Below are 24,315 nucleotides of genomic sequence, written 5' to 3'. Positions count from 1 at the left end.
ATTTCCTTCCACCACGGGCTTCCATTTCTGGAGAACACCGACGGTCGGCCTGAAGAATGGAGCTGTAGAAACGGCGCTGGTATCACCGCCCACCTGCTCCAGCCGTCCCTCCTGGCTGGGAGGCCCATCGCTCACTCCCGGCTTCCAATTTCCCTCCTGATCCAAGCACCTGATCTCCTTGGGCTCTTGGCGCTAATCTGCAGCCATCTAACACCCTGCGCCCCCGAACGAATGTGCCAGGAAATCTTACAGACACAAAGAACCAATTCTGCAGCATTTCCGACTTCCACCTCAGCTGTTTTGCATCTCCCTGGACTGAGGGCCTGGCAAAACACCTGGCAGGGAAAATCCATCTCGTGGAGGGCTTCATCAGAATACCCTCCCCAGGAACACCAGCAGTTAACAGGAAAGCAGTTTCAGCTGTGAAAATAGATGCTTCCTTCTCTAGTATGGGGACAGGGACACACCTTGGGGACACACACTGCCCCCACCTCGTAGGAAGGTGCACGGATAGAAATATGAGAGGAGGCCGGGCGCGGGGGCTCACGCCTGTAATCCCAGCACTTTGGGAGGCCGAGGCGGGAGGATCACCTGAGGTCAGGAGTTTGAGACCAGCCTGATCAATATGGTGAAACCCAGTCTCTACTAAAAACACAAAAATTAGCTGGGCGTGACGGTGTGCGCCTGTAGTCCTAGCTACTGGGGAGGCTGAGATAGGAGAATTGCATGGACCCAGGAGGCAGAGGCTGCAGTGAGCCGAGGTCACACCACTGCACTCCAGCTTGGGCGACGGAGCAAGACTCCGTCTCAAAAAAAAAAACAACAAAAAAAAAAAGAAAAAACAAAAACAAAAACGAGAGGAGCACTAAGGGAGCAGGGTGCCAGCACAACTGGGCCTCAGTTTCCCTGTCAAGCAAGCCTCAGTGACGGCTAAGGAATGGCACAACAGTTAACCACAGAGGCTCTGTGATTAGGCCGACAGTGGTTATCCAAATCTGGCGCTTACTGTGTGGCCTTGGGCAAGCTGCTTCACCATTCAGAGCCTCAGTTTCCTCACAGATCCAATGGGTCCGAAGATAATGATGAGCATCACCAGGTGGCTCTGAGTACCACCAGGGTCACACACACCAAGTGCTGAGCCCAGGAAGCAGAGAACCCAGATGGTTCCTATTAGTATTACTTTAGTGTTTTCCTGGGGAATTCGGGATTTCTGGCTGAAACAGTGGAAAGTTCCAGCACAGCCCAGTTTTTAAAAGCCTTGGCCTGGACCACAGGAGGCTTGGCGTTCCAGCCGGGCCTTGCCATGGATCTCCCGCGTGGGCCCGGCCAGTTTTTTTCTCTCTGTTCTTCTGGCCGCACCATAAGGCACTGGATGAAAGCACAGAGGGCTCTCTCAGGCCCCCTACTGCTTTGCAGGTCCGGGAATCCACAACTGCAGACCTGTGGATCCAGATAGAGACACCTAGAGGCAGGCTGTGCCCACAGCACTCAGTCCCTAGTAACAGGCAATTAAATCACTCTAGCCTGGGTTTCTACTCAACTTGTCCATCCCCCAATAGCATAAAAGCTACAAGGACAGCTGGGTGGTGCGGTGGCTCAGCCTGTAATCCCAGCACTTTGGGAGGTGGATCACCTGGGGTCAGGAGTTCGAGACCAGCCTGACCAACATGGAGAAACCTTGTCTCTACTAAAAATACAAAATTAGCCAGGCATGGTGGCGCATGCCTGTAATCCCAGCTACTCGGGAGGCTGAGGCAGGAGAATCGCTTGAACCCAGGAGGCGGAGGTTGCAGTGAGCCGAGATCACGCCATTGCACTCCAGCCTGGGCAACAAGAGTGAAACTCCGTCTCAAAAAAAAAAAAAAAGAAAAAAAAAAAGCTACAAGGAAAATATCAAGCTGAAGGACATTTGTTCACTGAACAGCCTTTGCTGTTTTTTAAGTACCCCCTATGTGTAAGCAACTGCGTTAGATGTTTTATGAAAATCCGTCCCAATTGTTAAAAAAGAGGAATCAAACCAGAATAAAGCCATGCTAATTACAACACTGGTTAATATGCATTGAGTGCTTACTACATACAAGGCATGGCTTCCAGCATTATACACGCATTAATTAACTTAATCCTTGCAATAGAGTGGTTAATATCATTCCTCTTTTACAGATGAGCAAAATGAGACACAGATTCCTGCAAACTGTCCAAGTCAGTAGCAGGGCTCAGATCAACACCCAGGGGTCTTAGCACCATCTTAGCGCTAAGCCAGGGTGTGTGTCTGTGTGGAGAGGCTCCTCTGACCTCTCCCCAGGAGGCACATTAAATTGAACCTCGAAGGATGAGTAGGATTCAGACACAGGAAGACAAGGAGGTACAGGGAGGGCATTTCTGATGGGAGGAACAGCACGGGCCAAGGCACAGAGCTGAGAGTTCAGCTGAGGGCATGGATCTGTAGAAAACCGTTTACCAAACGGAGAGAGGCCGCATGCTAACGGGCATTCTACAAATCAAATGCCTCTTGTTCATAAGTTCAGGGAACACTGGAGTAAATGTGACCCAGCTCGGGATTCTACATTGCAGGGCTTCTCAGGGTCTTTGGGGTGCTCGTGTGGCTGAGTAGCTAGCAAAGCTCTGGTCTGCAGAGAGGAAGCCTGGTTATCCTGCAGCATCTCAACAGGTCAGCTTGTTGGAAAACATGTGGCTGGAAATCAGGCCTGGCAGGGAGGAAGCCCAGGCCTCACGGCAGCTTTGTGTGTTTTTTTTTTTTTTTTAAAGAAAACTTGGACCCACTCAACAGTTTTGAGCTGGGGAGTGACATGATCTGAGTTGTGTTGACAGGCCAGAAATCTGAGCACATTTAAAGAGAGAGAGAGAGGGGGGAAACCTTCCGTCAGTCCAAGACTACAAATAAGAAAATAACCTGTCGCACGGAGCCATTGGAAGCAGCAAGCGCGCGCGTGTGGGATCCGTACGACACTTTTAGACTCCCTTCCTCTCGCACACCCCCTCGCCATCTGTCGCAAAGGGCACCAGGAAGATGCAGGGAGGAATATTCCAGCTCTGGGGGCTCCAGAGCTCAGCAGCCCAGATGGGGGGCTCCTACAGGAGCCACATCACGTCTCATGTGTTGTTACTGGTGAGGACCAAGGGGCGGTCAGTATTTCCACCCTCAGCAGGCTTTCAGAGAAATGCCTGTGACTTCATCAAAACCTTCTGCCCTGAGAAAGAACTCTTCTACAGTCCTCCACCCAAGGCCAGAAAGGGGCCTCTCTCACTCCCTCTCCAGCTTGGACTAAATCATCCTGATTAAGTCATTGAACTTCTTCCCTAGAAGCCACCCAGCAGGAAGGCCAGCATCCAAAATCCTGGCTCCTCTCTATCACTTGTGGGTTAGTTCCCCAGTTTGGGACTCGATTTTCTGCATCTGCAAAATGGGGAGAAGAGCCAACTCATGTCTTGCAGATGAGACCATGCAGGAGCAGCATCCGGCCTGGAACGCCATTAACTATCTAACGAACGTTGGTTTTCCTGCCTTCTCTCAACACATGGTTCACACCAGCACTGCATAGGTGCTGCCTGACTGCAAGTACAGACATGAATTACCGTGAGTTTCCGAGGGGTTGGTAAAGGCCAGAAAGTACTCAGAGAAAACTATGGCTTTAAAGGAACTTCCAACAGCCTGATGTGTTGAGCCAAAGCACTCCCGCCCCGTTTTCTCTTCTTACGAAAGAGGAAGTGAGATTAACTTTACCATTTAGGAAAGTACAGAGGAGCCCCCAGAGTGCCACCCTCTACCAAACGGTGAGAGGTTCACTGGGGGGGCCCCGCTGCTCCCCAGAGCCTGAACTGCAACTTGGCTTGGCCTCCTCCAGGCCAGAGAGAAGAAATGAATGGGAGTTTATCTGAGGTCGGCCTGCGGGGTGACTCAGAGGTCTCAAGGCCTAGCTGGGGCCAAGCAGGCATCCTGCGGGTTCAGCGTCAGGCCCCGCTGACACAAAATCAGGTGCCAGGTGTCCCCAGGCCTCAGTCCCTTGCCCTTCTCCCAGCCTCAGAATCTCCCTCAGTGCAGTTGTTTTAGGAAACAGGCCTCACATTGGGTCCAAAAACATAGGTTGGTGACTTCACTGGGATCTTTTTAGAATTTCCCTTTGGCAGCATTTGTGCTAAAAGCAATCTTTAGAAACTTCTTCTCTTGCCTCCCCCACCCAGGATAATTCACATGATTGGCCCCACCCCCCCAAAACAGTGATCATGTGAAGACACAGGAATCATGTGACACCTCCCAGGCTGACAGTTCTGCCTGAGACACTAGTAGTCATTCAATCCAAAGCCGCCTTCCTAAACCTGACATTTTAGTTTCTCACTCGAACAAATCCATTTTCTTAGAAAATTGGACAACTGCCTCCTTGTACCTTCCTACCCTCATATCCTGTCTCTCTACTTCTTTGTTGTAAATTCCATGTCTGGAGCAATAGGGGGAGGGGCCTGAGGCCCCATCCTTCAGCCAAACCAGGTGACTTCCCTGCCCAGGCCCATGGTGTGACCAGGACCCCGAAGAACAGATACTGAAGGATAATGGGAGACTTGAGCTATGATGGTCGCACCTCATCCCTTCCCCACCACCCTCGACCAAGAAATTCATTCTTACCTCCTAAGATTTATTTATTTCAAAGCTAATCTTGGCCCCTCTGCTGCTCCCACTTTTTCAGGCTATTGATGCTGAATGGATTGGAACGGAAGTTTTATGGCCCAATCTTTACCATTTTATAGATTGTTTTTATAGGCAAAAGGGGGAGATGTGCTCACAAGAAAGGTGTTGGTGTTCCCAGCCAGTGCCCCAGGAAAGGCAGGCTGCCCATCTGAGCACTTGCTAATCAGCGTCACTGCTCATTTGCCAGGGACTGAACCACAGCCTCCTGGTCGGAGAAGGGTCTGGAATAGACATTTAGAAATTAACTCGGGCCCAATTCCCTGCTTCAGGAAAATTAAGCGCTTGTGAGTGACACTTGTGCATTTCCAGGCCAGGAAGGATGGCAGGGCAGGAACTCGGACTTTTGCAGGGTACAAATGGCCAGCTCAGGCAGGAAGGAGCAGATAGGAGATGCCACTCACTGGAGAGATGTGAACTGTATCAGTGCTCCCTTCAGCCCAGCAAGGACGCAACTATAACTGAAAAGAACTGGGGGTGGAGGGTGGGGTGGGGGTGGGGGTGGGGGGATGCCTATGTGAATTCCTGGGTTTCAGGGGAAACTGCAGGGCAGAGAGAAGCAGCTGTCTACCCCCCATACTTCTCCTTCCACCCACTCTTTGCTAGTTCTCCCCTTCTCCCTGCTATCAGATGGTTACCATCTCTAGTCAAACGCAAAAGGGGGTGTTGGACACTGAGCTCATCTTTACCTCCCTCCTCAAGGGTGGGAGGTACAGAGAGACCCCACTGCCTACAACACAGTTTCAAGACGACAAAAAACAAGATCCCCATTCTTCTCTCCCTCCCAACTCCCTTAATGCCATTTCTCTGCTCCCCCCGCCCCCCACCCGGTGCCCTCCCAGGAGACCCATGGTTTTGCAAAACCCATTTAAGAAGCAAGACTCCTGAATGGTGACCTCACCCTTTGGTGAACATGCACAGTAGCCTTCAGAGCCCGCCTGCCGGCGACAGCCAGGTGTTTGATGTAGGCCAACAGAGAGACATGGTCAGAGCCACAGGTAACATCCCCGCGGAGCACCTGAACTGCAGGGAGCTGCCTGGAAGCTCGGGGAAGGCAGGAGGAAGTGGGAGCTGGGAGCGCCTCAAGGAGCAAGACCACCAGGGAGAGGCTTTGGCAACCACAGGGACAATCCACCGTGTTTTTACATAAGGATCTGTTGCTCGCAGCAGCTCGCTCTGGGGTTACCGCGGCCTCCCGGTTCCCTCTCTCCCAGGCACACACTAACACTGGTTTACTCTGCGCACCAGAGGGAGGGCTCACTCTTCCCTAATCGCAACAGCTTGTCTCTGTTCCATTCCAGGCAGCATTGGGAGGACCTCTGCCCTCACCTCCTCCCCTCACACCCTGAAGTCAAACATGTGGAAAGTCGTATGTCCATGGGGAGAGATTCTGGGGAAGCTGGACGGCCCTGCTCTGAAAGCCACTGTCAGTCAGCCTTCCCCATTGGACTGGGCAGGGGCTGAGTGAAGCAACTCGGCTCTTTTGTCTCAGTGCCCAGCACAGTGCACAGAGTCAGAGTCCACAGAGACAAACTCTCATAGAAGAGACTTGGGTTCTACCCTTGGCTGTGTGACCTTGGGCATGTCGCTGGCCCTCTCTGGGCCTGAGTTTCTGCATCTATAACCCTGGTTACAGGCGTCTCTCCCCCTATTACTGCTCGGCATTAGCCGAATGGGTCCCAGTGCCAGTCTGAGAGGCCTGAGCCCGCAGTTTGGGGAGTGCAGCGGTGGGGAGCGGGGGGTGCTTACCTGACCAGGCGCAGGACGCGGCGAGCAGCAGGCAGAGCAGCGGCCCGAGGCGGCCGGGGGCCGGGCCGGCGGGCTCCATGGGCCGCGGCTGCGGAGCGAGGAGGGAGAGCGGCCGTGAGTGCGCGCTCGGGCGGGAGCAGGCTGGAGCGGGGAAATGACTAAGGCTCCCCCCCTTCCCCCCTCCCGGCTGGGCCTCCCCCCGACTCCGGAACGGGCGCCTGGAGCGGCTTAGGAGCGGCCGCCGCCGCCGCCGCGGTTTTTGGAGACCCCCCCCTCCCCGCCCCCCAGGAGAAATCGAGAGACGGAGACTGGGAGAGACCCCAAGCGCGCGAGAAATAAAGCCAGGGGCGGCCAGAGAGAGGCGGCAGGAGAGAGAAACAGACCCAAGGGAGCCAGGCAGAGAGCCAGAGACACGGAGAGGCGAGAGGGGGAGAAAGAGGGGGAGAGCGAGCGAGGAGCGAGGAGCGAGGCGGCGCGCAGATCGAGGCAGACTGCGCGGGAGAGAGGACCGCGCGAGCAGGGGCGAGGGGCAGCACCGCCGAGCCCGGCCGCGCGGAGCCGCCCCCGCCGCTGCCCACCTGCCCCGCCCGGGCTCCACACGGCGCGGGCGGCCGGGCTCGCTCCCGGCCCGCAGTCCCGGCCGCTGCCCCCGCCCTCCCGGCAGCCCGGCCCCCTCCCTCCTTCCCTTTCCCCTCCTCCCGTCTTCCCGCCGCCCGAAGAGGCTTCGGGGCTCCGGCCCCGCCGGCACCTTCTCCGCGAGCGAGCGCCCGCCTGCGCGCCCCGGGGGAGGGAGCGAGGGCTGCGAGCTGCGCGCCCGGCCGGGGAGGGCAGCGTCCTCCCCCGCGCCGGCGCCCGGGCCCCGGCTGCTGTCCCGGGAAGGCGGCCCCGCGAGCCGCCGCAGCCCGCTGGGGCTCGGGACTAGACGAGCCTCCGGCTCCGACAATGTGCCAGTTCAGAAGCCCGCGCGGCTGGTCCCCAGCCCCGACCGGTCCCGCTCTGCCCCTCCCCGTCCCTGCCAGGCTCGGACCTGCGCCGCCCGCGAGGGCTGGAAGGCACTAGAAGCGCCGCCGGGGCTGCCCAGAGGCCGGGTCCCCGCTCCACTTTGCGCAAACTTGTTTTTCTAAGGTCGGCGCTGCGAGCTGGCTACATCGTCCTCTTAAGGTGGACTGGGGAAGTTGCGGCCGACCTCCCCTCGCCTCCGGATTCCGGCCGCGCGGCTGCTCCCCGCTTCCCACTGGCGAGAGGCTGGAGGCGGCGAAGGAGTCGGGGCGCGGGGGCGGGGGGGGGGTGTCTGCCTTTTAACCCTCCCCAAGAGGTCGTGCCTCTGAGCCCCAAAGCTGAAGGCCCCTCTTGGGGGTGGGTGCGGGCCGGAGGGGCCCGATCCTTTCAGAGCCGGGCCGAGGTGAAGGAAAAGAAGGAAGTAAGTGAACGCAGGGGGAAGGGGAGAGGAAGAGATGACGGTACAAAAATAGCGTGTGTGTAGGAAGGACTTCGGTGCCGCCTGGAAAAGAGGCGCGGGGAGGAGAGGGAGCGAGAAGGGGGCTGTGGCGCGGAACCAGAGGGGAAGGGTCGCGGCCTTCCCAGGGAGGTGGAAGCCCCCTGGCCAGGTGTCTCGGTGGTGGAGGGCGGATTGAGGGGGTGGGGAGGCCCAGGCCGGGGCGTGTGTGGGAGAGCGGGGCCCTGAAGGCCTGGGTTCCAGGAGAAGGACAAGCCCTGAGGAAGATGAGGGGAAGGGGAGCCGGGGCCAGAGGCCTGGAGTTGGAGAGGACAGAACCCCGGTTTTCCTGGAGGGAACGCCGTTCCTGTAGTAGCCAGGTCAGTGATGGGGAGTGCCAGTGTCGTGGTCACCTGGCAGAAGGCTCCGCACTGTGGGAGGAACACAAGTTCAAGACCCCGCTGCTAATGGGAGAGAATTTTGCTTCACACAGTGGCGGTTAAGAGGATAGGAATGACACAAGGTGAGAGAAGGCCCAACCCTGTAAATGGACAGAAAGTTGAGGCCCAGAGCAAACAGGTTTGCTTAAGGCCGCACAGCAAAGCTTGGGGTAGAAACAAGATTTGAATTCCTGATTCCCAGGTTAAAGACCTATGCAAAGTAACACCACTGCCTCCCCTCCTGCCCCAAGCCTCCTGGTTAAAGGCATGGTCCTGCTGTTGTGCAGGGGGGCAGGGAAGGCGCCACACTTGAGAACATGGGCTGAACTCCCTGGGTTCAAATCCCGTGGCTACTGTTATGAGCTGGGTGGACTGGAAAGTACCTTACCTCTTCTGTGCCTCAGCTTCTTCATCTGAGACGAGGCCAGCGTGAGTCTCAATTGTGAGGATTTGATGAGTTAATATTTGTAAGACATGTTAAAAAGAGCCTAGCACATACCAAGTGCAACATAAGCATTTGATAAATAAGTGAAGTGTTTGACAACAGTCCTTGAGAACCCACAGGCTTCTGGGCAGCATTTGAAGTGCAAGGGAATTTTCATTTCTTTGGGTGTGGGAGAGCACGAGGTCCCTGTCCATGAGGAATTTATATTCTACTAGGGGAGACAGGTAAGTGGACAAGTAGAAATAATTAATGAAGAACGGAAGATTGAACTTAGAGAAGGAGAGGGGTGAGCGTATTTAGATAAGGGGGCCAGTAAGACCTCCCTGAGACATGGGTTGCTGAATCACAAGTAGGGTCAGCAAGGCGAAGATTTGGGGAGAAAGGTGTTCCAGGAAGAGGGCCCAGCACAAGGAGGGGAAGGCCCCAGGTGGCTAGGCTGGAGGAGAGAAAGCGCAGTATGCAGGACTGGGGAGGGTGGGATGGTCTCCAAGACCTGGGTAAAGAGCCTGCGTTTATTCTGCAGTTGGGAGACCCCTAGAGGGTTTTCAGCACGGGAGGGCCATGTCTGATTTATGTGTCTAAAAGGCCAGTCTGCAAGCGTAGGGTGGACTGGAGAGAGAGGAGCGTGGAATTGGGCACCAATGAGAAAGATTGTTCTGGGGTTATCCTGGTATCTGAGGTGGTTGCAGGGAAGGTCTCCAACTCTTCAGGCCACATCGGGTCTAGACCATGAAGGTAACCAGGGAGGCTCCTGGGAAAATCTGTCACCAGACTCCATCTGGGGTGGGAGTGGAGATGGGGGCTGCTGATGAAGTCAGAGAAGAGGCAGCCTCCTGCCCTGGACTTCCAGAAGGCTCTGCTGTTCACTGTTCCTCAAGACACATACACACTCACAAACCTGCTGGGGGATTAGGAAACTGGAGATTAGGGAAGGATAATAATTGAACCACCTGCTATTTATATATAGCACCTTTGGCAAAGGCGCTCAGCAGGGCTTCCCTCACCGCTCCCCCTGGAGGGGGCCCTGACCCTTGTTCTCTGTCCACATAAAAATCATCCTTGGCCAACCTCAAGGCTGAGAAGCCATTGGGACCCACGGGCCATGGGTAGACTGATGTGAGGGGCAACTTGTCTGAGGCCACACAGAGATTATGGCAGATAATTGACATGAATCAGCCACCCGCACAGCAGGAGGTCTGTGCTGCCCTGCGTTAAAATCTAACTGCCTTCACACATGTTCACGCACGCACTCAACAGTATTAAGCATCTGCTAGGTGCCAGGCACTGGGAATGCAACAGTTGGAAAACAGATAAAAATCCCTGCCCTCAAGAAGGTGACATTTTAGTGGAAGGAAACGAACCGATAAGATAAGTAAATTATTTAGTTTGTCAAATGGGACAGGTGCTACGGGGTGGGGGGAATTAGCCAGGGAAGAGGCCCAGGAGTGCTGATGAGAGGGATAGATTGCAATTTTGAAAACGGATCAAGGAAGGTCTCACCGAGGAGGTGAGATGGGAAGCCAGGGGTGGTTGCATCCCTGCTTTTGCTGCTTGACTCTCCTCTTACTCCTAGAGGGCACAATCTGTCAGCAAATCCTGCCTGCTGGGCCTTCTCATCACAACCAGAGCCAAACCACTTCTCAGCACCTCCGCTGCTTCCGCCCTCGTCTGAGCCTCCACCGCTCTCACCTGGGCGCCCTATTTCCACCTTGTGCCTTCTGTCGATTCCTCACTCACCAGCCCGAGGAATCCTTGCACAGAAGTCAGATCACATTCCTTCCCTGTTGTCAAGGGAAGAAGACAAATGGGCATGAGAAGGAGAGGATCAGGGGCTTGGAAGCCAAGATTTTGCCAATTTGACTTATGCAACTTGGGCAAAAAAAAAATTTTGAGCCTCAGTCTTTTCATCTGTGAAATAGGGATAACAAACTCTGATACGAGGGGTCAGTAGTGACAAGGATGTGAAAGCAGCCATGATGGCATGGCAGGGCCTATCTGGAGTTTGGCCTTTGCAAGGGGGTAGATGACACCCTTGTGTGTTCTAGGTCCTTTGAGATACATTATCTCACTGAAGCCTCAGCAACTCCGCGGTGTTCCCAGAGGTGAGGAAACACACTGAGAGACAGAACACGACTTGGCCAGGGCCACCCTGTGGGGCACGCTGGCACCTGCACAGCCCAGCTTCACCTGGTTCCAGCCCTGCCCGCGCTCTGCTCCCCACTTCCCGTAACTCTGGGCTGGCGTCAGCAGGCAGGCCTGCCAGGAGGCTGGAGCTGCCAACGACCTATTTTTCTAGGCAAGAAGAGCCATTTGGAGTTAGAGGTCTCAGCTGTGAAGCCAGAACAATAAAAATAAAAACAGCGCGGACTCCTGGGCAGCCTGGACCAGGGAACCAACTGCCCCAAGAGTTGCTGCTCACCAGGCTGGAAGGCAAGTGGGGTTGGGGGGTTGGGAGATGGGAGTGACCTTACGGAGCCCCTGCTATGTCCTCCGGCCCTTACAGAGTAAGGGTAATCTCCAAGGCTCACAACAGGCCCTCTGTCTGGGTGGCCAGACCAGTCAGGATTTGAACTCAGTTTTCCAAACAGTAACAATTCCCATCTGTTCAGCAGCTACTATGCTTTACAGACTTGTGACATTCATACCACACCTGGGGGGGTGAGCTCATCATTCCCTCATTTTACAGGTGAGGCAGCTGAGACTTCAGGAGGCCTCTGCTCACACGCCACCTCCTTGAGATGCCTTGCCAGACCACCCTGTTAAAGTAGTCACCCCCACCCCTGCCCAATATGCCCTACCCTCTTCCCTATTTTATCTTCATAGCATGCATCGCGACCTGCTAATATTGTGTGTCTCCATTGCATTTTGTCTGTCTCCCTGACTAGCTCCAGGTCAGTTTATCCTAGTGGCTTGCACTCCAGTGGTCTCTCAGACTAGCCCCGTGGGGCAAGTTATTTTGATGATCTGTGCTTCCTTCGGGGTAATGATAGGACCTTACCTGAAAGGTTTCTTGTAAGGGTTAAATGAGTTAATATCGGTTAAGTGTCGGCCACTGCCATTGTTTTGTCCCAGAGCTGTAGCTCCAGGGTCTTCAACAGTAAACAGTAGGTTGTCAATAAATACGTATTAAATTTAAAAACTGGGCTGGGCATGGTGGCTTACACCTGTAATCCCAGCACTTTGGGAGGCAGAGGTGGGAGGATTGCTTGAGCCCAGGCGTTCCAGGCTGCAGTGACCTGTGATTGTTCCACTGCACTCCAGCCTGGGCCACAGAGTGAGACCCTATCTCTAAAATAATAATAAGTAAAAATAATAAATAAATGAAGCTCTCTGCCCACGATCCAATCTCAGGGTAAGGAATTGGCACAGCCTAGATTTGAAGGTGGGTCTCTATGAACCTGTGCTTCAATCCATCCCACTTCATAGTCGCCTCTCCACAGGCCTCCATCCAACCACAGCTGCACAGGCATCAGAGCTTTGGTTCTACAACGTGAGCTGATACCAATAGCCCCTGGAGGGATTGTTAAAACACTGATTCCCGGGCCCTAGCCATGGAGTGTCTGATTCAGTAGGCCTTAGGTGAGGTCTGAAAATCTGCGTTTCTAACAAGGTCCCAGGTGATACTGACGCTACTGATTCAGGGATCACACTTTGAGAACCGCTGAATAGACTGCCATTCAAGCCAAGGTGAGACTCCTTTGTAAGCCTGGCCCCAGTTTCCGTGTTGGTTAGTCTGTCCATCCCTGTGGTTTCTGTCCTCCCCTTAGGGCGAAGGCAGAGGGCAGGACAGCGCTTGCTGTAGAGACTGTAGCCAGTGCTCTGATGCCTAGGGGCTGTGACAGATCACTAAACCCAGGGGAGCTTTGCTGGAATTAGTGCTTTCCTGGGGAAGTCAATGATTGAGCAACTCCGCAGGCAGGCAGGCAGCTCATAGGAGCCCATAAGGGGTGGGACCACACTGTCGGGCCCTAAACACTGTTCTCAGGCTCTGGGGATCTAGCTCCACCCAGAGCTGAGCCCAGCTGTGCTGAACTGAGCTGAGCCCTCCCCAACACCTCTGGGTGGGCGTCCCTGTACTGGTGGTGTTGCAGGGGCAGAGAGCTGATTGCCTCAGCCATCACGGAGAGACCTGGGTTTGAGTGCTGACTGCCTGATAGTACTAATCACAGGTAAACATAGGAGTGTGTGTTAAGCCCCAGGCCTGAAGGGTTTCAGCACATTATCTCATGATGCCTCCCTGTGATTATCTTACGTGGACACAATTCTTATCCCCATTTCACAGATGAGAAAACTGAGGCACAGAGAACTTAAGGAGCTTGTCCAAGAGCCCACACCTTGAGAGCTCCAGAGCCAGGCTTTGAATCCAGGAGCTCTCATTCCCTATTCCCTGCTCCCGACCTCTGCACATTCTGACTTCTACTTGCTTAGGATGAGCTTGGGATGCCCCACAGTGCCCTCTCTGGGTTTCCATCACTACTGAGGTGTTGGCTTGATGATTTCCAGGTCCTGTTGATTTCCACGTCCTTCTCAGGTGCCCAGCACCGGGCCTGCTAAAATGTCTTAGACACACAAGGATCTGGTGGATGAAAAAAGGAATGAACAGATGACCCTAACTCCAGTTCTGATGGGACAGTGTAGCTCAGTGGCTAAGAGATATGCATGCAATTCCTGGCGCTGCCCCTCACTATGTGTGTGATCTCGAGTGGGTCTCAGCCTCAGTTTTCTCATCTGAAAATAGGTGAGGGCAGGATTAATGCATAAAGAGGAGAGCGAGAGACAGAGACGAGAGAGAGAGACAGAGACAGAGAAAATATGCACCAACGCATGGCAGCTGAGAATGATGTTTGTTGCCTGCTCCATCTCAGTCTGTTCGTGCAGTTCCTCAGGCAAAATACCTTGGTGCCCTCCTTGACTTATCTCTTTCTCTTCCTTCCCTGCCAGCCAATCCTCTTGGCTCTACCTTCAAAATAAACCCAGAATCCAACCACACCTTCCCACCTGCATCACACTCCGGTCCCAGTACCTTCATTTCTCACCTGGATTAGTGCAGTCACTTCCTCACTGGCTCCGTACTTCCTGGACTCCCCACCTTGTTGCTTCTTCAATAAAAGCCTCCCAATGGCCTTCCACTCCTTCTCTTGGAGTAAAACCTGAAGTTCTCAATGCAGCTCAAAAGGCCCCCTGTGATCCCCTGCTTCACTGACCCGGTCTCCCCGCACTCTCCCCCTTGCTCACTCCACTCCAGTGAATTCACCATCTCAGTATTCCTTGAACATGCCCAGCAGGTGCCTACCCCAGGGCCTTTGCACGGGCTGTTCCCTGTGCCAAGAACCCTCTTCCCCAGCTAGCTGCCTAGTTTGCCCCTGACTCTTCCTTAGGGTCTATGCTCAAATATCACCTCTGCAGAGAAGCATGTCCTGACCACTCAGCTAAAACTGTCCCATCACTTCCTATTCCCTACTCCACTTTATTTTTTGATAGCATTTCCATTTCTTGACAGCATATCAATGTTATACATTGGATTGGTTGCGTGGCTCTCCTACTGATCTTTGAGCTCCATGTGAGCTCTTTGCCTTTGTTCGCTAGCATCTGGAGCTGAGCCCACACAGAGTAGGGCCTCAGGCAGAAACTACTGATAGAGTGAAAGAAGGAGCAGGAAGCAGGAAACAGGAAGCAGGATGCAGCTCTGTCCATGAGGGCACTGGCGGCTGGATCCAGGGGCTCAGGCTCCGCCACCCGAGGGCCTGGCTTGGCCTGGGTTTCCTGAAGGAACAGGTGTCCTCGTTGAACTCCCCCGGCTGCTTTCCTGGGCAGGGAAGCCAAGACTCTAGTTGGCCTCATTCCTGTACCCGAGAGAGGAAGTGTCCGTCCCTGGGCAGGAACTGGTTTGGCTCTCAGGGAAAGCCTAAACAACACATACCACTTTCTTTGCTGCTGCAGCTTCTGATTGGGACCATGCCCTCTGGGTAGCAGTTGGCCACACCAGCCTTCATGCTGCCACTGCTGCTGGAGCAAGGAGGGAAGTGGATTGGGAAGTCTCCCAGAGCCCTTTGGACTGTACCTGATGGGAGCCTCATAGCTGTGCCATACCTATTGTACAGATGAGTAAACAGAGGCTCTACCTGACCAACATATTGACTTAGTGGCACAGAAAGGCCATAAACCCAGATCTTTTGATAGCAAATCCCTTAGTCCCCCTCCTTACTCCCAACTCACACCCTGCTGCTCCAATGCCTACAACCCTGGGCTGGTTCATACTTGAAATTCCACCATTATAGTTTTCTTTCTCACTGTGTCTCATTCCCTCTTCAGCAAAAAAGGTGGTAACTATCCCCATGAATCTCTGGGAATAGATGAGGAGACTGAGGCGCAGAAAGGGAAATGGGTGGCCTGAGCTCTCACGGCCTGTAGGCATGACAGGCCAAGTTAGAAAATGTTAAGTCTGTTTTTCCTCTTTATGTTTCTTCTCTTCAGCTTTAAGCAAATAGTTGGGCTTAGTAAACAGGCGCTGCAGGGATTTAGGCAGAAAAATGAAGTCCCCTTAGTCTTTAGTAAAGTCTAAAACCAAAGAGATTCCCAGGAAAGACTGGGAGAGATTGGGGGCAAGCACACTGGAGAAGCTGGAGGGGGTCAGGCTGACAGGGGGTGCTGCCCCCACGCCAGCAGGATTGGGGAGGGGACAAGGCCTCCAGGGCAGGCCTCATGGTGGCTCCAGGTAGCCATAACTGTGTCTCAAGACCTCTGCCCTCACGGAAGACCCCACAGGGTGACTGAGATGGGGGTCCCTTAGGGTGGGACAATGGGCACGGCCTCCATCAGCCAACAGATATTTATTGAGCATCTACTATGGCCAGGGGCTCAGCTGGATGCTGGAAATGAGATAGTCACAGTTCCTGCACTCAAGGTATTCACATTCTAGTGGGGGAGATGGAAAGATAAATGTATGAATTAGCGGGGAGGGGATGCTATTCTATGCAGTGGAGGTCTCACTCAGGGAGTGGAGTTTCCTAAGGAAAGTATGAAGGAGAGCCATAGGAACACCAGGTGAAAGGAATGGCCAGTGCAAAGACCCCGGGAAGACCCTGGGATGACAAGTTCAAGGGCAGCTGGGCAGCCAGGCAACGGGAAACTAGCCAGGAGTGAGGCGGGAGATGAGATTAGAGAGGAAGCAGGGCCCAGTCTGTTGGGCCGTGCAGGCCAAGGTGAGGCCTTCAGCTTTTACTCAGAACCAGATGGGAGTCACTGTAGGATTAGGAGCCGAGGAGCTGCAGGCAAGCCATGTGGACAGATTCCTGGAAGCCACCTCAAATGTCCAGAGACTCTCTAAGACCCTGGATCTGAGCAGGCTCTGGAGAGGAGAGAGCCCCAAGAATGACCAAAGTTGGGCTTGCTTCACGTCACCCCCATGGGATACATTCACAGACCAGATGAATTTAAGTAATTTGGGGCTTCTCAAACTTTATTCTTGCTAAATGCAGATTCTGACTTAGTAGGTTTGTAGCGGGGCCAAGATTCTGCATTTCTGATAAACTTCCAGGTGAGGTTGAAGCTGCTGGTCCCTGGACTGCACTCTGAGCAGTGAAGATTTAAAGGAAAGAAATGGCCACGTCTGGCCCAACTGTGCCTGTGGTTTGAGAATCATACCTGCTGCTTGGCCTCAAGGCCGTCATTCAGGGCTCTTGACAAATCGTGCAGCCCCTCCACGCAGCCTGTTGCCCCCAAAAACCAAATGGGTCTTTCCCCAGCTCCATGCTTCCTGTATGACATAGGAGTGGTCAGGGTGGGCAGTGGGCTCCGGAGCCAGCTTACTTGGGTCCAGATTCCAGCCGTGGCAGCTACAGGTGGCAAGACTGTGGGGAAATGATTTTATTTGTCTTGCCATTTAGTTTCTCATCTGCAAAATGGAAAACTCATGACAGCTTCTTTGCAGAGCTATTTGAAGATTCAAAGGCATAATATATATCAAAAGTCTGGCACACAGGAGGGACTTCATAAATGTTATATCACTTTCCCTTCAGTTTCACCTGTCCTTTAAAGTAGTGATCTATGTACCTTTATCTCATTTTTTCAAATTTTTCTATTTTGTGTATGTGTTCTATGAAGTACATAACAAAGAAATATACAAAAATTTGTAAAAAGTATCAAATGTACATACATTGAGGAATACATGTTTTAAATGTTTTTACTAATAGGGAAGATGATACAAAACATTTTGAAGACCACTGTTTTGAAGCCCAGTGGAATTGATAGAAATAGACTCGCAGGGCTGGAATAGATTTTAAAGGCCTTCAATTCCCGTGGCACCCACTCTCCCATCTGATGCCCAAAACCCTTGGTTGCACTAGATTGCCTCCAGGGGTGGGGAGCTCACTACCTTTCCAGGTGATCCATTTTGTACAGCTCTGGGAATGGTTTCCTGAACCCAGTGCCTATCTGTATTCTAGCTGCCTCTGAGTTCCCAGGGACTGACTGAACTGCTCCTCCCCTTACTCCACTGTGTCAGAGCCCTGGGATCTCCCAGGGGCCCAGTGCCAGGTCGTGTGCAGAGTGGGCCTAAATAATGTCCCATGAATGAGAGGGAGTGGGAGATGGGGATGAGAAGGGGGATTCTGACAACTCTCATTTGGAGGTATGTTAACAACTCAGCGCTGTTGTCCCCCTGGGAGTGTGTTGATCTGTGTAACTCTGGATCTGTATCTATTTGTTTGGGTTTATTTGCATGTGTTTGTACATTTGAGTGTGTATGCATGCATTGTGTGTTTTGCTGTGTGGCTATATATGAGTGTGTGTGTATGTCTATGTTGCACCGCAAATATCCATGTGTGCTGTGCATGTCTTTCTCTGTTTTTCTGCATGCCTGTGTGTCCAGGTGTATGTCACTGTGGGGTTGTGTGTCTGTCTCTGGTTTGTTTGCATGTGTGTGAGTGCTGCATACGCGGGCGTGTGCTGTTTGCAGTGTCTGTGTGTGCGTGCACATCTCTCTCTGTTTCTTTGTGTGTCTCTGTGTGTGTGTCTGAATCTGCAGGAGTGCGTTTCCCTTCCCTGCTCAGCCCTTTCAGGGAGCTGGGGTGATTCGCTGCAGCCTGGTCGACTTAAGGCCGTCCGACTGGCAGGCAGCATGGGTTCCACACCCTCCTCTCTGTTCTGCTGTGCTAATCACTGGGTTATATGCAGATGGCAAATGTGTGGCTGCCCGGCTTGGAGGAGGGACTGTGGAGGGGGGTGTGCAGATGAGCAGACACCAAAGAGTGAAAAGACAATTTAAAGGCAGAAAGGGGGAAAACAAGCCTGCTTGGCTTTGGAGTTATGGGTGTGGGGTTCTTTCCAGAGGCGTGAATTTTATTAAGAGGATGTGATGACTACGACGTCTTCCTTCCCCTAATCAAGTAAGAGTCTTAGAATCACAGGATTCTAAAATCTTGGAATTGTCGAACTATAGAATTCTAGAATCTCAGCCGAATGCAACTCTAGACGCGTGGAACCTCTTCAAGGACCCTAATCCTCCTGGGATTTTAGCATCTTCACATGCACATGCAGTTCTTCTTGTCCCCCTTCTCTTTGTATAGAATCATGGCCAGAAAATGACCTTGAAAATTCATCCAGTCCACCCCACCCTGGCTCCGGGCAGGGCAGTGGAGACAGAGGTCCAGCCAGTGAGGACATTCTTGGAAGTGTTGCACTGGAATCTTCCCTGGCTCTCTTGCTGGACAAGGACTTGTTGCCTGAAGGGTCTGGGGTCTCATATTACTCTCCCCACCGCCACCTTCCACAGGGACTGAGTTCCTGGTGAAGATAAAGGCACCTATGTTCCTAGGATATGTTCTTAGCAGTTCAGGAGCTGGCACAGGCTGCAGGTGTGGGGAGAGTAAAGGAGCAGGGCTCTGTTTCTCTGAGATCCTCCCTCGGTGGAGTCTCAGTAACCTAGCCTGGGGTGGGGGTGGGTAGCCAACCAGGCAACCACACTCATGCCCCAGGATATTCAGTGGGGTGTCTTCTTCCTCTTATTGCTTCCTCTTACTGCTTAAAAGAGTAGACTATGTCCGGTCGGGCACGGTGGCTCACACCTGTAATCCCAGCACTTTGGGAGGCCCAAGTGGGTGGATCACCTGAGGTCAGGAGTTCAAGACCAGCCTGGCCAACATGGTGAAACCCTGTCTCTACTAAAAATACAAAAATTAGCTGGGCTTGGTGGCAGGTGCCTGTAATCCTATAATCCCAGCTAATCAGGAGGCTGAGGCAGGAGAATCGCTTGAACCTGGGAGGCAGAGGTTGCAGTGAGCCAAGATCACGCTATTGCACTCCAGCCTGGGGGACAAGAGTGAGACTTCATCTCAAAAAAAAAAAAAAAAAAAAAGAGAGCAGACTATGTCCTACCTCAGGAATCCTGGGAGCCATGGACTATTCCTGAGGGAGGGCATTGCACTGTACTTTGAAACCCTCCAGGACTCACCTATACTCTTTAATGTGGCAGCTTTTCAGGCTCTGGCTACTAGCCATCCCATCCCTCCCTCCCTCCCTCGCTCCCTGCCTCACTCCCTCCCTTTCACACATGTCCAGCCGCAGTGAACTCCCTATTCACCTTGAAGCTACTTGACTTCATGCCTCTGAATGTTTGCACAGGCTCGCTCTCTTCTTTATCTCTTCTTCTTGGTGCAAACCTTGTTCATCCTTGGAATACAAGCTCTCACTCAATTGTAAGCACCATGAGAGAGTTTGGTTTATTTAATACTTTATTTCCCTGAATCTACAACATTTGGCACACAGTAGGTATTGAACCAATGTTTGTTAAATGACTGACTGAATGTACGGTTCAAAGTCAGCTCATTTCTACTCTAAAGCCTCAATTCTCCAATCCCTTCTAGCTATTTCCCTGGGGCCCGCACCACGCCCGAGATTACCTGTGGTTGTGAGCCCTTGCTTACTTCTTCACCAGACAGGGAACCTCTTGAAGCTGGAGTCGTGTCTGATTAATCTTTTTACACGTAGCATCCAGTTCAGGGCCTGGTACCCAGCAGGTGCCCAGCAAATGTGGGGCCCTTGCCAGCAGCCTGGCTTGGTGACTTGAAATCCCCTGTTGGTCCCAACTGCATGCGCCGGTCCAAGCTGTTGGCAACATCTGCCTCAGAGTCTCATTTGCAATTATACATTCTCAGGCTCTTGCCACTTAATATTTAATAACCAGGCGGCTGGCCTTCTCTGGCAGCCACTTAAGTCCCTGATTGCCTCTTGTCTGAACTTGGCCCCAAGTGAGGCAGGGACTGCTTTGGGGTTAAGTGTAAAGTCTGTGTCCTGAGTTGGGGGCTAGCATAAGGCCAGACCGTTGGAGATGGAGGAAGGAACGGCTGCTGGCTCAAGGCTTCTGGGTGACCTTACCAGGCAAGAGGCAGGTTGGGCATTTGCTCCCTCCAACTGGTTCCACCTCTCCTCCCCTTCCATGTAGGTCGACGCCCGCTCCTGGCCTCATAACAGGGGAGGAGGAAGGGAGGAAAATTGTTAATGAGAGGGTCCCTGACTCACATCTGATTGGTCCAGGAGGACTCACATCTGATTGGTCCAGGAGAGAGAAAGGGGGATTCCGCCTGGGCTGTGTCCCAGCAGGAAAGGTGGTTCTATCCTGTGTGGTTTGGTCACCAGGAGCCAGGGCAGTCCCTGCGAGGGCCTATGGCGCCACGGAGTGGGGCTCTGGCAGCCGTGCCAGCCTCTCCTGGCACAAGGCTGGGGAATCCTTCCAAGTTGGCTGTGGAAGGAGATGAGGCAATGGTGATGACCTGACCCTAGGGGTAACCCAAGCTGCTGCCGAGCTCTGTGAAACCCTGCAGGCCCAGGGAGGCGTGGGTCAGTTCTAAAGGCTGACCTCTGCAGAACTGCTGGGGTGAGAGGGCGCAGAGAGGCCAAGTGACATCCAAAGGTCATGGGAGGCTCCAGGAAGGGGAACAGCAAGCACAAAGGCTCTGAGGCTGGACTCTGCTACCGAAGCCCGAGGTCCAGAGAAGGATTCACACCTGGGAATCTCAGACTTTAGATCCCAGAGGACATTTTACAGGGTCAAGAGATCCCACTCTGCCCCTAACAAGCCCAGTGACGTGGGACAAGTCACTGTGGTGTTTATACTGTCACCGCACATATTGGGCAACGTGACTGCCTGAACCCTTCCTGCATGGAGTCCTCTGTTATCCCCTCAGAGGTCATTTGGTGCAATCCAGGAATCTGAGACCAGAAATGCCGCTCTGTTGATCGACAGGGCTGGTTCCTGTAGAAGGTGGTGCTTAGTGTAGAACACTATGCTTTCCCAATGGGCAGTGTTTACCAGCACTTACTGCATGCAAGGGGCCATGCTCAATAAACCCTCTGCTAACATACATGGTCTCAATCACCTGTGCCATCCTTGTCCCTTCCCTTTCCCTCTCCTGCTCATCATCCTCAGATCCTGTGACAGTATCTTTAAAACCCAGCCCAGCCCTGGTCCACTGTCTCGTCCCACGTTCCCCCGCACTACCCTCATGGACCACAGCTGCTGTCATGCCCGTGGCTGTACCAGCCTCTTTTCAGCTCCCCTGCACCACCCTGGCCCCTGCAATCCATCCCCTACCAGCAGCCAGGCGGCCTTTGAACCATCAAAATCAGATCACGTCCCTCCCCTGCTCTGAACCTCCAGGGACTGCCATGGTGCTTCCAGTCAAAATGAATCCTGCAGCCACGCTGCTCTACGTGGCCAGTCCCCACTCTTCTCCATCCTGAGGTTGTCCATCTTTGCTGCCCACTCTGCTTTAGCCACACTGGCCTCCTTCCTCTCCTCAAACGTGTCCCTTGAGGCCAACCTGGGGCCCTTCAAGGCTGTTGATGTCACCTGTGCCTTAGTTCAAATGCCTCCCCCCAGAGTATCCTTCCTTCATTCTCTAAAAGACCGCTCCTTCTTACATCTGGCCCCTTGTTATCCCATTTCCAAGTTTTATAGCACTTATCACTTTCTCATATTTCTCTTATTTATTTATGTGCACCCTCCCCCACCTGGAATGCAAACTTCGTCAGAACAAGACTTGGTCCCTGTTGTTCCCTGCTGGTTCCCAGTGCCTAGAAGGCACCAGCACGTGGCAGGGACTCCATGGGATTTGTCAGAGGAGGGATGACACGGCCTCGAGGGATGAGTATAATAGTAGTATCCCATTTAGTAGAAAGCCCAGCAATGCTAGGTGCCTGTGCAACTTACCAAACTTGTCAAGGGTGGAGTCGGGATTCAAACCCCCATCCAGGGGGCTCCAGCATCTATGCTTTCGTTCAGGAGGCTGCATGCTGTGGTCATGGTCAGAGCCCCTGAGCCCCAGGGACTCAGAGGTCAATTAGGAGTGGGGGAGGGGGAGGCACTTGTGCTGGTGGTGCCTGGGATGTGCTTCTCGATTTTGCCCCCAGCTGGGGCCCTACCTTAAGGTTAGGGTTCTGGAATGAGGGGCAGCCTCACCCATACCCCTCTGCCCAAAGGCTACCCCTGTAGCTCCTGTTGAGGCTGCTGGGCCCCCTGGAAGTCCCTGGCTTAGCTGTGGGTCAGTGAGCTCATCCCCTGCCCACCCTACGGCTTTCCAACGCTCCCTCCCTCTGCCGCAGTCGTTGCTACACAAGTTAATGGAATAACAAGACACTTTACCTATTATCTGATGCAAATACCTTTCCTCGCCAGCACCAGCTCTACAGCTCAGATCTTCCTGTAACCCAGCAAACAGGCCTTCCGCTCCAGGCTCCAGCTGGAGAGGCCTGAGCACCAGCCAGGCACTTACAACCCCCTAGCTCGAGCCCTGGAAGGAGGGGTCAGGGGTGTTGTGCTGATGGGGTTGTGGCACCAATCTTAGTACTTTTCACCGGCGACCGTACAGTGAGGCCCACTGTGCACAGGTAGTTTGCATATTTCACCTTCACGTGATTACATACAATTCTGATCCTCACTAGGCAGATGTGAGGATGAAAGGCTCAGGCAAGTCTGTGTAGCGCTCAGGTGGTGGATCCAGGTGGGTTTCACACCCACATCCCAAAACTTGACCCCTCTCCTATCCACTTCCTAAGGGCTTTGTCTGAGTGGCTCCATTTAGACCCGATTTCTCTAATAGCTCCTTAGTAGGAGTTCTACTTATAGACAAAGAAGACAAAGGGGGTAGCACCTTGCTCAGCCACACCAGGGTAAGTAGGACTGTATGCCCAGGAAGGTGGATGTGTGTGGGGGGGTGCAGTTGGGTCAGGAGAGTTCCCAAAGCTTTCCCCTTGGGAAGCTCTGTCCTGGGACCCCCCCCACCACCAAAACACACCTGGCCTAGTTCATATTCAGTGCTGCAGGCATGTACAGGGCATGTACGCAGGCGTGTACAGGGCACCTAGCAGGTGCTGGGATCACCCAGATGGAAGGTGGACCTTCTCCAAACAACTACATGAATCTCACAGGATGGCAGGACAGACTTAAGCTCCCTGTGCCTCAGTTTTCTCATCTCTAAAATGGGGAAGATAATACTGTTACTTCTTCTGTAGAGTTGTGCTAAGGATGAAGTGAGAATGAAGCACTTAAAAGAGGACCGAGCACATACTCAGTGACCAATCAACAGCCGTTTTTATTGTCACCTCCAGATCCCACATAGGCAGCTCTTCTCGAGGTCTATTGTCCTGACAAATAAAGCGCTAGTTCTGTCTAGGTCAGAATTGCCTCTAAGCCAGTGGTTCTTAAACTCCAGTGTGCGCTTCAGAATCCAGTAGCATCATGTGAAAAATGTAGCCACAGCAGGTCTGAATGGGCTTTTTAGGAAGCTGCCTGCATCCCATTCTGACACCGGTGGTTTGCAGCAGGGCTCAGACCCACTGCTCTGGGGGCACCAATGAGACTTTGTCATGGGAACGTGACTCCTGGTGACCAGCCCCTCCTCATCGCCATCAAGGGAGGTTTAGGATGTAGCATAGTGGTCAAGGCCTTGCCAGGAGACCTGGGTTCAAATCCCGGCTTCCCTCTGCTGGGCAAATGGCTTCCCTCATTTCCTTTTCTGAGACACAGAGGTTCCACAGTTCCCATCTCCCTGTCTGAGGGTTGGATGAATGCCTATCCAGAGTGGGCCTGAGACATGTTGCACACCCAGCAAGCAGGAGTGGCTGCCGCCTTCGCCCTGCAGCAGTTTGTCTTCTGAGGCTTCTGTCCCTGAGTGTTTTATTTTCTGTTGATAGATTCCAGCTCATGTTCATGGGTCTGCACCTGCATACAAATGCCAAGAGGACTGGCCCACCCCCGGGATCTGTCCTCACCCGCTCCTCACCAAGCACCCGGCTGCAAGTTCCCAGCAGGGCTCGGAAGTCCCGGGGCCTCCTGTGAAGCTGGGGCCACCATGCTGGTCCAGCCTCCTTGGTTGTGGTCGTGGCCGGAAGCAGCCAGACTGCTGGCCCCTTTGAGAGCGGGTGTCTCTGTGAGAGAGTGACTGCTGGGAGGTCTTCAGGGAACTTGGGCGCCGCTGGGACAATTGGTCGCTGTTTGGGGGAGTGAGGTTGGCAGGCCCTTGGCCCTCGGCACTGAGCCTCTGCCAGGCCC

The 24,315-nt window shown here is 53.4% G+C and overlaps 2 protein-coding genes across 24 annotated transcripts in view; one reads left to right on the top strand and one right to left on the bottom strand.

Moving 5' to 3' along the window:
• Nucleotides 1-7,679, bottom strand: part of SIRPA (signal regulatory protein alpha) — a 45,818-nt gene extending 38,139 nt beyond the window's left edge. For 4 of the 17 annotated variants that reach the window (XM_055104652.2, XM_063600974.1, XM_055104654.2 and 1 more), the window contains exons 1-2: nt 7,476-7,615; nt 6,449-6,536 (exon numbers count right to left, since the gene is read on the bottom strand). In XM_055104652.2, the coding sequence (XP_054960627.1) occupies nt 6,449-6,527 (79 nt within the window). In that variant the 5' untranslated portion in view covers nt 6,528-6,536; nt 7,476-7,615. The other 13 variants (XM_055104650.3, XM_055104653.2, XM_057300810.2 and 10 more) reach the window with 9 other exon arrangements.
• LOC100991082 (signal-regulatory protein gamma) overlaps nt 5,569-24,315 on the top strand; it is a 218,638-nt gene continuing 199,891 nt past the window's right edge. Inside the window, exons 1-3 of one of the 7 annotated variants that reach the window (XM_055104659.1) lie at nt 7,733-7,868; nt 10,814-10,870; nt 11,065-11,198. The gene's annotated coding sequence lies outside the window, so the exon portion shown is untranslated. The other 6 variants (XM_055104661.1, XM_055104663.2, XM_055104664.2 and 3 more) reach the window with 6 other exon arrangements.

This window comes from Pan paniscus, chromosome 21 (genome assembly GCF_029289425.2).
Source record: "Pan paniscus chromosome 21, NHGRI_mPanPan1-v2.0_pri, whole genome shotgun sequence".
Classification (NCBI taxonomy): Eukaryota; Metazoa; Chordata; class Mammalia; order Primates; family Hominidae; genus Pan; species Pan paniscus.
The sequence above is the reverse complement of the archived record's forward strand: the minus strand, read 5'-3'. Positions and strand labels throughout refer to the sequence as shown.